We start from the raw sequence: 14091 nt of genomic DNA on the forward strand, positions 1-14091 counted from the left end.
GAACTATTTTGAGAATAACCTTAAACGAGCTAAAAGCTCGACTCGAGCTCACTTCAACATCGATTAAACGAGCCAAAGCTCGGCTCAATAATGTTATCATCATTATTAATATATTATATATAAAAAAATTAAAATTTTGTATGGGCTCGTTTAGGCTCGCGAGCCTAAACAAGCTTTGTATTTCAAGCTTGAGCTCGGGCTCGATAACAAAACGAGCTCTATTTCAAGCTCGAGATTGGGCTCGGGCTCGGGCTCATTAAGGCTCGGCTCGTTCGAGCTTTTAAACGAGCTCTATAACAAAATAACGTGGTTTGTAAATAACACTCATAATAGATAACATATATAAAGAGATCCATATTTATGTTAGCAAGATAACCACTGAAATAATGAACATAAAATCCATAATATTTCTTTACCAGTACTAAACAAAATGTAAAAAAAAAAGACAAGAAAGTACATGAATATTAGCACCAAAACTGTCATACCAGCACCTTATTACATTACTTGAATCTAGAAACATATTAAAACATAACATCCTATTTTGGTTGGTTCTCACCATTTCCTCTGTTGCAAGTTCGCCTATCATGGTCATCCGAACCACAAATTTGACATCTTCTTTGCTTTCTTATTGATTTCTTTGACGCTTGTTCATGAAAGGATTTGAATCGTTTCTTAGAACCAGAACCCTTTGTCCTAATACCAACAGGAGCACGTATGGTATCTTCAGTAGGTTGATTAAATCCTAGCAAATTTGCAATCCTATCCTTTTTTGGTATGGGTTGTGGAACGCCAATACATTCATCAACTTTAATCATTTGTTGTTTCACTTGATCCCTGTATATTACCAACTGCTCCATGTTGTTTACCAAACGATTAACAATATAATCATTCCCAAACATAATCTCACGCACAACCCCTTGTACACCTTCAACGTTGTCATTAGAAGCTGGTTTGTTGCTAAAACCTTGATAACTATTGTTCGTAACAGCATCTCTTGTCCATCTCTTCATTATATAATTTTTTGGGAATACTGTTATTTCACAAAGCCTCAAGACACAAAATACATGCCTGCATAACAGTCCATATTGCTCATACCTATTGCAGCTACATTGAAGTACCATATCCTTCTCCCGAAACAATACCTAGACATAACAAAGATAAGGCTAATCAAATAACAACACCATGATGAACATTTAATATTTGTATTAAACCAAAGTCAGAACTAAACAACACAATTAATCATGTTGTGTTGCTACAAAAACAAATAACAGCACGATGTAAAAGTTTGTGCTAATAAATAAAAACATAGTAGCACTATAACAACACTCAACAGTTTTATAATTTGTTTTATCATGACAAAACAAATAATTCAGTTCTAAAAAAAACCTTTTATTCAGAATAAATTGAATAATTAATTTATATACCTCAAACAAACCTGAACCTTGAAACTGTAAGTCCTTTATGAAGAACTTTATAAAATCACCAGCTTCAGTATAACTCTTCGATGTACATTTGTGCACAGAAGCATATATCTCGTCTTGTACATCATTAAAAATGTTCCTAGTGTATATCTTGTCAGCCTCTCTCTCTATATCCTCCTCAGTAAGCCATTCAGGGACTGTATTCCTTGTATCATGGTCATTCTTACGATGTGCATACCTTTGTGCTTCCATGGCAGTCTCAAAATGGCTTAGAAACTCAACCAACGTGAGGCTACTGTTAGCAACTTGTCCAAAAAAGTGATTTTCGCTTTCAGAACGGGAAGTTGTTCGCATAAGACCCGACATGTGTTCATGACGGTAATAAGCTGGTATCCAATCAGCTTTCAAAGAATACATGTCACTCAACCATGTGTTGTTAGCCAGATTAAATTCACTAATCATCTCCATCCATTTGGTTTCAAACTCAACAGGCTCGATCAAATCAGTCCAGACAATGTTACATATGCGTTGCTTAAATGTCTTGTCTTTTTTTAAGGGTTTCCCAACCTAAAGTTGTGAAATAAACACACATACATGCACAATGCACATTTCAGTGATTACGTAATAAAAAAAACCAAAAACACACATGTATTAAATAAATAAAAAGAACACATTTTGAACCTTTCCTGCAACTTTCATCATGATGTGCCACATGCACAACCGGTGCCTAGTTGTCGTAAAAACCTCTGCTATAGCCTTCTTCATCGCAGCGTCCTGATCGGTGACAACAACACGAGGAGCACTACCAAAAACTTTCTTGAATACTTTTAACAACCACTTATACGTATCAGCTGTTTCATTTGCTAATAAAGCAGCAGCAAACGTTACATTATGATGATGATTGTCAATTCCCGTAAATGGTACAAAAACCATGTCATATCTGTTGACAGAACATAAGACAAATTGAATAACAGACAACAAACAACAACAGGTATAGATAGCATACAAGTTAATAAGCTGTGTTGATATTCATCATTAAAATAACACCAGATAATAAGTTCTATTGATAATATTCATAATAACAGCACAAGTTAATGAGTTGAGTTAATAATACAACGTCAAACAATATCATACTGCTTATAAAAAAATCAATGTAAACTTACTTGTTGGACCTAAATGTAGAATCAAACGATACAACGTCTCCAAACACAAGGTAATTGCGTTTCATATCTTGGTCAGCCCAGAATAACCCACCAAGAACACCTTCTTCAAGATTAAAATACTCACATGAAAAATCGGGTAAGAAATCCCTTTTTAGCTCTAAACGATTAATAACCATTTGAGCATCGTGCTTGCCAATGAAGAGATTAATATCTCTCTTGAAGTTCTTACAATCAACTTTTGTCGCGCCAACTTCTTCGAACCCACCAAAATGTGTTCTCATGATATTAAAAGCCTTGATAGGTCCGATATTTAACTTTGATAAATCAAAAATTAACTGCTCTTTGTTGTAGGACAAGTTCCTAGCAGCACTTAACAAATGATAATCATCAGCGTCAACTAACTCATGGTTATGCCTTTCAACAAAACTATACACCTTATACTTGTTTGTCTCGCATATTTGTAAACGTAAATGTGCTAGACATCCTGTACGGATTGAAGGGCGCCTTCTAATCTGTTTTTCTTTAGAACCACTTTCTTTGTCATCTTTCAAAGTGTTAATTCTCCTAAATATTTTATGTCCTTCTTTTGAGCAAACAAGATACTTCAAGCTAATAACACCACGATTGGTAGTTTGTGTGTTCTTACGTACAGTAAAACCTCCCAGTTTAGCATAATTCTCATAAAACTGGCAAGCTTGTTCCAGTGAAGAAAATATCATACCTATTACAGGTCTAGATGACAAAGGCACATCAGGTATGTAATAAGGTAACCCAGTTCTCGGGGAGATACGTTCAATACCAACACGACGTTTTTTGTGAACATTAACATCAACACCTGAACATAAACCAAAAACACTTAAATTCAACTAAAAATACTAAACTACATAAAAGTGATAATAATATAATGAAGAAGATAAGTACAGATCAAACCATCTACATTCTGAACTTCATCCGTATTATCCGTTCCTGAACCACTATCGTCATGAACACATGTATCCACAGTAGCCATTTGAAGTAATCAATCTCTATGAAGATGCATTCGTAACAGAAAGAATTAATCTCTAATGATAATGCAATTGTATTTGTAATTAAAATAATTGATCGATCTTTCAATTGCTTATTAATAATTAATCGATCAATAAGATCTCTTATTGAAGGATCAATTGAACTAATTGATCTAGTGATCGATCTACTATTAAGATGCAATTGAATTCATACCTGAACTAACCGATTGATCTCTCAGCAATACGCCATTGAAGAATTGAAGAACTGATTGACCTAATTGGACTATCTCTGGTATACACAACTGATCTAACGTGAATTATCCCCAAAACAGAAAAGGAGTAAAAGTACCGTTATACCCCTCCAAGAAAATTGCTTAAATGCCATGTGTCAATAGATTACTGGTTCCTACGTTTCTTAGGTTAAGGGTATTTTGTATTTGATCCTACCCCTATATATATATATATATATATAATAATGCAAATGTTTATTAATATATTTAACTAAACTAGTCATTTTGTTATTGGTCAATTACCATGATATATTTCCTATGAGAAACCCCGTTAAGTCGGCTCTAATCATAAGCCTAAGCTGGATACAATGATACATACACTCATAACCCACATACTGTAATTTTGAATGAAATGAATTGGGGAAAAAGTTGTTATCTCATTAACTGTCTGAGTATTTAAACTAATTACAAGGCCCTAATCAACAATTTAACAACTAACTAACTTCTTAACAGAATATTCCACTAACTACTAACAGAATAAATAAGCTAAGTAGTTAAGTAAACTAACACCCCCCCCCCCCCCCCCCTCAAGTTAGAGGGAATGAAAGCCCCAACTTGGACAGTAAAAGTTGATGCTTTGTGGAAGAAAGACTTTTTGTAAACAAGTCAGCTGGTTGATCCTCGGTTGAAATATGAGACAAAGAAATAAGTCCTTTTGAAGCTTTTCTCTCACAAAATGACAATCCAGCTCTATATGTTTTGTTCTTTCATGATATGCTGGATTCCGAGCAATATGAATGGTTGCTTGACTGTCACACTTTAAAGATATAGGGATAATAAAAGAAACTGAGAATTCATGAAGTAATCTTGTCAACCATGTGAGCTCAGCAGTTACCCTTCGCATTGATCTATACTCTGTCTCTGCTGAGCTTAAAGACACAGTAGATTGCTTTTTATACTTCCATGAAATTGGGCTGCCACCAAGAAGAATAAAGTAACCAGTAACTGATCTTCTTGTATTGGGCACTGCTTTCTTAAGGATCTATAATGTCACCAAGAAGGCTTAAGGATCTATAATGTCAGTTATGGGCCTATGACCGATTAGACACACGTTGGGCCAATTCATAGCACCAAATTACATAAAGGTTTACCGGTCCAGGCTACATACGCTGGGCTTAATAAGCTCTTAATACATGTTCATTTATATTGGGCCATCTACTGCCACCAGGCCCACCACACTCCAATACCAACCCCTTTTCAGTTTTCAATATTTATAAAATGTTAATTTGAACTTAACAAAAAAAGGGAAATAAAGCATAACCCATTGTTTCATAATTAAAAATAAAAAAGAGTCTTTACAGATAATCAGATAGTATGAAGAAAAATATATTATTTTTGTGCTTCAGCTTGATGGTGGTTCGGGTGGTTCCCACGAACTCATATCTAGAGTATACGTGGGTCCATGTCACCGCAGGTACGTGACATTTTATCTACCATCATAAACAAAAGACCTTCTACACAGCGCGTGTACTCAATTATCTCATCTTCTAAAGAAATGTTTTCATGATCGAACTGCCTAGTTGAACCGCAGACTGGGTGACTAACCGGTCGGTCGGAACTCGGAAACATGAACCTATCATGTCTGTTTATGTCTCTTTGGACCATTTTAAGTTTAAATGGTCTGATTGGAGAACGAGCATTTAAATACTAAAGTTATTTTTCTTTAAAAATTTAGCATTTAATTAGGTTTAAACTTATATAAAGAGTTTGGAGTTCGGTTTATTTTAATCACGACGTCGAAGATCAAGTATGGTTTGCATGTAATTTTATAAACTCAAGTTAGATTATAATTTTATAAGCATATGGTGTTTGCCACTTATAAAAGTGATGTCGGTTCAAATGTTTACAAAGCCAAAAATAGGTATTATTTAGGTGTAAAAAAATTTAAACAAAACAGTTTTTTAATCATAATTATCTTCTACAATATTAATTATGTAATTATATATTATATTCTATAAGAACTATAACATTGTATAAATAACATGCTCACCAGTTTAATTAAGTTCCAGGTATTAATGTAGCTCATTTATTAAATGTACTTAATTTTGTGTTGGAAACCAAAACTTGATTAAAACGTTTCGCAACGAGATCTAAACAAACTTATAAGTAGCTCAACTCGTTCATATTAGCTTGTTTAGAAAAAAGTTTAGATATTTTTAGAGTTAACTGCCATTTTCGTCTATGTGATTTGTTCATTTTTGTCATTTCAGGTCAATTTTAAAAAATGCTCCAGTTTCCTTCGTGACATACTGGAAACGTGTCAATTCAGTCCAAAAATTTAAACCTAGTTAAGTCGGACAGGTTAAATGAAGGGTATTATTGTCAATTCATATATCTTTTATTTTCACCTTATTTTATGAATTGACAATAATACCCTTTATGTAACCTTTCTGACTTAACTAAGTTTTAATTTTTGGACTGAAGTGGCATGTTTCCATTATGTCAGGGAGGAAACTTGTGTATTTTTAAAAATTGGTCTGAAATGGTAAAATTGAACAAACCACATGAACGAAAATAACAGTTAACTCATATTTTTATAAAAGACTTCATCCTCTAAGGGGGTGTTTGGCCTAGCTTTTTTAACAAAGCTTATAGCTTTTTTAGCTTTTTTTACAAAATAAGCTTAATTTGGTGTTTGGTTTAGTTTTTTATGCTTATTAGCTTATATAAGCTAATTTGAAGAAGCTTATTTGAAGATGGATTTTTAGCTTATTTGAAGAAGCTTCTTTGTGTAAGGGCAAATGATATAAAATAAGCTATAAGCTAATCAAAATATTTAAAAAAAGCTTATTAAATGAAAGAAAATAAGCTATAAACTACTTTAAAATATAAAAGCATAAGACAAAAAAATAAAAGCTAGGACAAACACCCCTAAATAACTTTTTGAATCTTTTGATAAAATAAGTATCATAGTACATCTCATATATCAAAGACTAATACATGTGTTTTGAAATTAGTGAGTTTGTTGATGTATATAAATCCCGAACCACTATCTTTAAAATATTTGGTATTTTGAATATTATGAACGCTGGTATTTTAATATGAAATGTAAATTTGGTATAAACAAAAATATTTTTTATTTAATTAATGTCTCAGTAAAATAAGCTAATAATCACAATAATGATTAAAGCGAAAGAGAAAAAGAGAAGGAAATGAGAATGGGGTGACCACGCCTTTCCCTTTCCAGAATTATTACATTTGGGGGAACATCTCCTTAAAGGCTTGAAGGGTTAGATAAAAGATATATCATGAAATTAGTCGATTTTGCATGAGATACGTCTACAACAATTTCACACATACATGCATACATACATTAAAGTTCTATACAGAATACTAAATATTGTGAGAACACACAGTAGAAAATAAATCGTCCATTTTTTCAATCCTAAAAACCTAAAAAGTAAAAGAAAAATGTTATAAATGTAAGATTTTTTGTTTCTTACATTATAATTCAAAACAAAATATGAGTGAACATGCTTAAAAATAAATGATTTAAAAAAATGGTATAAAATGAAGTGTTTAAAAAAACTTGAAAATACAAACGATATTAAAAAGAACGATTTTAAAAAAACAAATGGTTTAAAAAGGAACAATTTTAAAAACGATAGATGATTTAAACAAAATGTAAAATAACAAATTATTTTTTTAAAACGACTTTTATAAAAATAAACGATTAATGAAAATACATATTTATCTGTATATTTAAAACGTATTTTGTTAAATAATAATCGTGAAAATAACGAAATAATAAAAAAAACTTGAGTAATTGCATTAGTAATCTCTTAAATATTAAAAGAACTTTGTAATTATCAAAAACAACCCCAAAGTATATAATGACCTAGTTACCCTTACACTTAACTGCAAAAAAAAGTAACCAAGTTAGTGTCAGGGGCCAAAACCGTTATAAAATGCAACCTCAGGGTCTAATATATTAAAAGATTTCTTTTTGAACTGAAATGGTTAAACTGGTTAATCCACAGGGGCCAAAACAGTAATTTACTCAATATTTAAAAACTAAGTTAATGTAATAAAATAAAATAAAATAATTTGTACTTCTTCAAGTTCCAAAATATATATGCTGTGTTATTCTTAAAAGTGTAAGTATACACCATGTTATTAAATCGTTTTATGATATAATCAAGAGAATCATACTTATTATCAAACTTCTTGCAAGTTTAGGCAACGAATATACAAGTCGTAAGCTACCCCCAATAATTCAAGAAGAGAAATGTACACCTAACATCAAGAGAAGAAAATATATTATATCGGTCACATCATAAGCTATGGCAAAAATATCTGAACCGGTAAAAAACCTGAAACATACAAGATAGATAGCATGATATATATATTCAAGCATAAGACCGAGTATAAAATTAACTAATTAAGTAATACCCACCCGAATAGGAGAACCTGTTCACCCGAATATATTAATATATTATATAATTTTAAAAAATAGAATAAATAGTACGTTGATTTTTTTTTAAAAACTTGAAAATTTAAAATTATAGAATGTTAGAAATGTAGTTGAATACTTTATATTTCAAGTAACATTTTAGGTGAGCTTAAGATAGGATTTCCGGTAAGAGTAATCCTAACGGGTACCTTTTAACCACATAGGTTCGTACACATGATATCCGCGTGCATACACGCAAACACAATTAGTAGGGTAGGATAGTTTACGATTCGAATTGAACCAGGCCAAGGTCAACGTGTGCCTATTGGTTCTCATGCCTACCCTACACCAATTTAGAATATGTAAGCTTTTTACCAAGAGGCCTCTGTTTCTCTGTTTTAGTGACATTGGTAGATTTCTCTCAACCAAATAGTAAGTCTTCAAACCTCGATAAGGGTATTTAGATGAATTTTAGGTTTTGTAGAATTAGAGAGAGTGTCTCCTTAGTATAACAAAAGAAAATTCAAAACCAATGTTATATAAGAATTACCGGCATTTATATATTATCAATTAGCAATATTAATACGCATAAGTGAATTGTACCACATGCTTAATGATTGGTTTGTGTTAGTTGCAAATGGTGCTTATTAGGTTGTTTTTATGGGTATTTAAGGTTGTTTTGTTGGTTGTTCGGCTTCATTTTGAAGCCAAAGCTTTCTCTCACCACATTGTATCCTGCCTCTCCATCACCACCGCCAATCTTCTGTGTTGTCGTCTACTCCGATCATTCTTACCTTTCAACCAACACCTAAATTTATTCTTTGTTTAGGTATATGCTTACCTTCTACTCCGTTTAACCCTGAAACTTCTAGGTTTTAACGGTTTGTTTGAGGCTTCTTTTTTTTTCTGAGGGTTTCGTTCTTTGATGTAATATGTGTTGTACTTTCAAGGATTTGTGGTTGCATGTGGTTATATTGATGGTAAAGGGGTTATGGCTAAGTCCCCTTTGATGTTGTTCTGTTCCGTCGTCATTGTTGTTTAGGCTTTGGGATTATGTGATAAAAATTTTGTTTATCGTTGGTTTATGAGTGTGTCTTTGATTCCAGTGTCACACCCCAACCGATGGCGGAATCATCGAGGCATGGCACTGAGCGAAACAGATTGTCCAGAAGTTTCCATAACAATTATCATCACTATTCAGTTTAAATAACACGTCCCATACCGTGTCCCAAATAATAAACAAATTATTACAGATAACAACCAGTCAAATATTCTGTTCCGACAACTCAGATTTAAATAAATAACTAAATATTGTTCACAGGCTCCTAAAGACCCAGCCTGACAAGATCTACAAACAACTATGCACCAGTTGCTCTTTTCTGACAGACAACTATTTGTTGGGGGCTTCTAGAGCTTTATTCTAGCCTCGCTTTCCTAGCAAGCAAACATCTTAAACACCTGTCACATACGTTAAAATAAAGTCAATACATATAATGTAAAGGTGAACATACAAGTTTGATAATAGCATATAGAGTTCGAATAGTTTACGCATAACCAGCACGTACACAGAGGAAAATGAAGCATGTTAATTATCGACATGGACCTATCGATACCAGTGACTGCGGGTTGACTGTCCGAGACAGTTCGCAATACATGATTACTACCGTAATCCATGCAAGTAATTGTCCTTAACAACCCCCGTGTGAACGGGTGCTGAGTCCAAACTATAGTACTATGTCGTTAAGGCAGGTAGACAACATTCCACGTGTAAACACAATCAACAACCATTCATTTAGTCACATAATACATGCATATTGGTTAGCGTTCAAATAACTTGAGTAGTGTGATCGATTGTGTTTTGATATAGGTAACGTATGTAACACCCAAAAGTGCTAAAAGCAAAAAGGGGCCGAGTATACTCACAGCGATTGATTGATGGATTGAAGGGAGCGCTTGAGAGTAGGGTTAGCCTGAACAGTTCGATAGCATAACGATGAATACACGTAAAAAGGAAACAAGTGTAGTGGGTCGAACAGCCTGATCGATCGAACAGCAGGTTCGATCGAACGGGTTGTTCGTTCGGCTGGAAGATCCGTTCGGAAAATTTGTTCGATCGGCCGGTAGGATCGATCGGCTGGACTGTTCGAGTGGATTGTTTCTTTCTTTGAGTAGGATGTGCTTGTGTATGATGGTTTGACCTTTTGAAGTTTTCGTTGTAGTATTTGAGAACACTGAAGTGTTCTTACCTTTCAGGTCGATCGATCGAACGGTCTGTTCGATCGGCCGTCTTAACCGATCGGTCAGGAACTTCAGTAGTAGTCCTCAGCAGGATGTCACTCGATCGAACAACATACTCGATCGAACAGCATACTCGATCGGGTGGCATTCCAATACGTCGAACGATTTGAAAATCGATTAAGGGTTAAAGCATAGTATCTCATGATCCGATGAGTAATGTTATCAACTAGCTCGTTCGATCGAACATCACCTCGTTCAATACTATACTTCATAGAATTGTCAAATGGTGGGGCCATATGCTAGCCGATCGGCTGGCCTGGTCGATCGGCTGATATGTCCGATCGGTTGGGCTGTTCGTTCGAACAGCATAACCGATCGGTCAGCATCCTGACCTGGTCGGCCTGTTCGTCTAACACTTGGCTGTTCTGTTGATTTGACGTTATATTGAGGTAGTTTGTCAATGAGCTAAACCATGGAACTTTTCATTCTTACTTATTTCTCCCGCTCGGACAGGAATCACCCAAGTCCGGCCGGTAAACTGTTCGGAACGGTAGTTTGATGTTTATCCCGAAGTCGGTGAACCTTGTAGATAGAATCCGAATCTTGAACCACTCATCCACTAGAATGATCGGTGAGTTAACTCAAGCTCCGTTTCTACCAGTTTGAAGGCATTGAGTGTAAAAGAGTTGAAAGAAAGTTAGAAATCCTTCTTTCAGTCCTTCACACCAAGTAAATGTTTAGATATTTGATAGATCTTAGCTTGTTTATGTGGAAATCGGTTAGATCCGAGCTATTCATGGTGGATTGAGGCCAAAACATGATGTTCTTGAAGAACACCATGATGACATCATCCTAGAATGCTTAGATCTTGATGATTTCACGGTTAGAAATCAAGATTTGAAAGATAGAAAGGTGTAGGAGTGTATATTGATCAAGAAAGTACAAGATTTAGGATGAAAACTTACCGAAATTGGAAGAAATCTGAGAAAAGGTGAGGAGCACGAGCTGGTCGGTCAGAGAGTTTCCAAAAGTGGAAAGAAAGACAATGACAGCTCTATTTATAGGCTCCAAAAGAGGAAAGGGCTGGCCGATCGGCCAGGCAATCCCGATCGGACAGCCTGCTCGATCGGGCAGTCCGTCCGATCGGCTGGGCTGTTCGATCGGCTGACAGCCTGATCGATCCACAGCCTGGTTCGAGTGTTCGGTGCGACGATTTTCGATATTTTGATTTTGATTGAAGATGATACGAGTACGATAGAGTTTCCTATTCAAATTACTTTCAGTCCCAACTACTATATTTAACATACAATCATCTATATTTCACCCTATCCTTACGTTATCATTCGTCGTAATTCGATTTCGATTACATTCGGTTTTAAGTTTCGAGTTTCGATTCGAGTTTCGATTGATCACCACACAAAACATAAAGTAAACACGCACAGGCAACACATAAGGCACACACACACGTATAATATAACCAAAGTTCGCGTAATTCGAGATTCGAGTTCGATGATGGTTAGATCGGTTTGATTACTGATTAGTTAACTTTATCGCGTTGTTACTTTCTACTATTCACAGTCGTAAATCGGTTCGCGTTGATTAAACATTCGATTACTTCGATTCCTTAGATTAAAAACACTTACTCCACATAATATAAATAAAACACAAAATAGACTATTTACAGTCAAAGAAGTCAAAGTTGACTTGGACTTTGACTTTGACTTTGATATTCGAAAACACGGGGTGTTACATCCAGATACTTGGATTTAACGTGTACTTAACATGTGTTGGTTTGGTCTTTGACCCTTTCTCTTAAGGTGACCGGGTTTCTTTGCTTTATAATTTGGTTTCGATGAAGACACTGAAGTGTTCATCCAAGACTCTTTGGGTCAGGCAGTTCTGATTTTTTGCTTTTGTTAAGTGACATTATTTTGGCACTGCATGCCCCTTTTCGGGGTAAATTGTTACTTTTTGTCTTGATGAAGATAGCTTCATGCTCATCTGAGAGTAATGGCTATGGTGGTGCTTCAGATTTGGCATGACATTGTTTATTGCAGCCGTTTGGAGCTTATGAGCATGGTTTTTTTCCTTGTTGTATGGTCGGTTATGGTTGTGAGGACATGGTTGTTATTTATATATTATGAGTTAGCAACATTTTGTTGGTTTTGACTGTTGTGCATGTGCGCAAGTCGGTCTGATTGTCAACAATTCAAGTGTTAAGAACATTGTGTATTATCAATTAGCAACATCGGGTTGGTTAAGTTACTTGTACCACATGCTTATGTGGTGGTTTATGTTTATCTTAGTTGTACATGATGCTTATTAGGTTGTACCTTTTTTAGGTACTTAAAGTTGTTTCATTGCTTGTTTGGCTTCATTTTTAAGCCATTGGGAAATTGAGTATCGATGAAGATGACTTTATGGTCATTCGAGAGCGATTGTAATTTATGTGTATGATAGCTATGATGGTGCTCATCATTTGGTATGGTAATGTTTATTGCAACAGTGTCGTGATTCTAAGCATTGATAGTTATGAAGGTGTTTTATCTTGGTACATGATACTTAACGAGGTTGCTAAGATAATATATGAATCTAATATACTATATAGATTTACTAGGTTAGAACCCCGTGTATTATACGGGTTGAATAAATATAATTTTATATTTTAAATAATAAAAAGTTATATCTTTATGAACCCCGTATATTGTACGGGTTAAATAAATGTACTTTTATATATCAAATAATAAAAAATAGTTATATCTTCAAAAACCATGTGTATTACACAGATTAAATAAAAGTAATTTTGTATACTAAATACTAAAAACGTCGTATCTTTAAAAAACCCGTGTATAATCAGGTTGAATAAATCTACCAAATAATAAAAATATTACATCCTTAAAAACCACATATGTTACACGTGTTGAATAGATCTAAAAAAAAGTTATACCTTTAAAAACCATGTGTATTACACATATTAAATAAATGTAATTTTGTATATTAAATACTAAAAACGTCGTATCTTTAAAAAACCCATGTATAGTCAGCTTGAAAAATCTACCAAATAATAAAAAAATTGTATCCTTAAAAACCCCGTGTATTACACGTGTTGAATAAATCTAATTTTACATAGCAAATGATAAAAAGTTATATCTTTAAAAACTTCGTGTATTACACGTGTTATATAAATGTAACTTTGTATACCAATTAAAAAAAGTTATATTTTTAATAAATTAGGATAATATTTAATATTAATTTATTATTTATATATTTAATATAAGATAAGTAGGAAAGAAAGGTATTTGTTTTAAAAATATATTAAATTAATAATTTAGATTTGTTAATATAAGATAAGTATAGATTTGAGGATTCCTTCTATGAATGACATGTGTCTCAAACTTGGTTTCTTTTATTATAGTAGATAGATAGATACCTGTAGCACATGCAACAAATTATAGTCAAGTCTAACCAACAATATATGTAGTGTACCTAGGTGATGCCCCACCCGCGTTGCGGGGCGAGTGCCGAATAATTCTCAACCAATTAAAAAAAAACAGTACTATAGTTTTGCTAGAAAGGAAAAGT

At 33.9% G+C, this 14091-nt stretch overlaps 1 protein-coding gene across 2 annotated transcripts; it reads right to left on the minus strand.

Annotated features, from left to right (window-relative positions):
- Positions 1–357: 357 nt before the first annotated feature.
- Positions 358–4038, minus strand: LOC110872816 (protein FAR1-RELATED SEQUENCE 5). Of its 2 annotated transcripts, none has more exons than XM_022121691.2 (6): positions 3803–3958; positions 3506–3609; positions 2585–3419; positions 2103–2361; positions 1425–1988; positions 358–1142 (listed from the first exon to the last, which is right to left on the minus strand). In XM_022121691.2, exons 2-6 carry the CDS (start codon positions 3591–3593, stop codon positions 537–539), a joined length of 2352 nt encoding a protein of 783 aa, XP_021977383.1. In that variant the 5' UTR covers positions 3594–3609; positions 3803–3958; the 3' UTR covers positions 358–536. The 2 variants fall into 2 exon arrangements, with proteins under 2 accessions (XP_021977383.1, XP_021977384.1); XM_022121692.2 differs by having other exon boundaries at positions 373–1142; positions 3515–3609; positions 3803–4038.
- Positions 4039–14091: the final 10053 nt, after the last annotated feature.

The sequence above is a fragment of the Helianthus annuus genome, chromosome 8 (genome assembly GCF_002127325.2).
Source record: "Helianthus annuus cultivar XRQ/B chromosome 8, HanXRQr2.0-SUNRISE, whole genome shotgun sequence".
NCBI classification, from domain to species: Eukaryota; Viridiplantae; Streptophyta; class Magnoliopsida; order Asterales; family Asteraceae; genus Helianthus; species Helianthus annuus.

Bases quoted from the DNA above. Each gene is read 5' to 3' on its own strand.
- LOC110872816 (XM_022121691.2), bottom strand. From the start codon at position 3,593: ATGGCTACTGTGGATACATGTGTTCATGACGATAGTGGTTCAGGAACG. The intron at 2,362-2,584 runs GTAAGTTTACAT...TTCTGTCAACAG, and splicing joins TCTACATTTAGGTCCAACAA to ATATGACATGGTTTTTGTAC. The intron at 1,143-1,424 runs GTATATAAATTA...TGTTATGTCTAG, and splicing joins AAGGTTCAGGTTTGTTTGAG to GTATTGTTTCGGGAGAAGGA.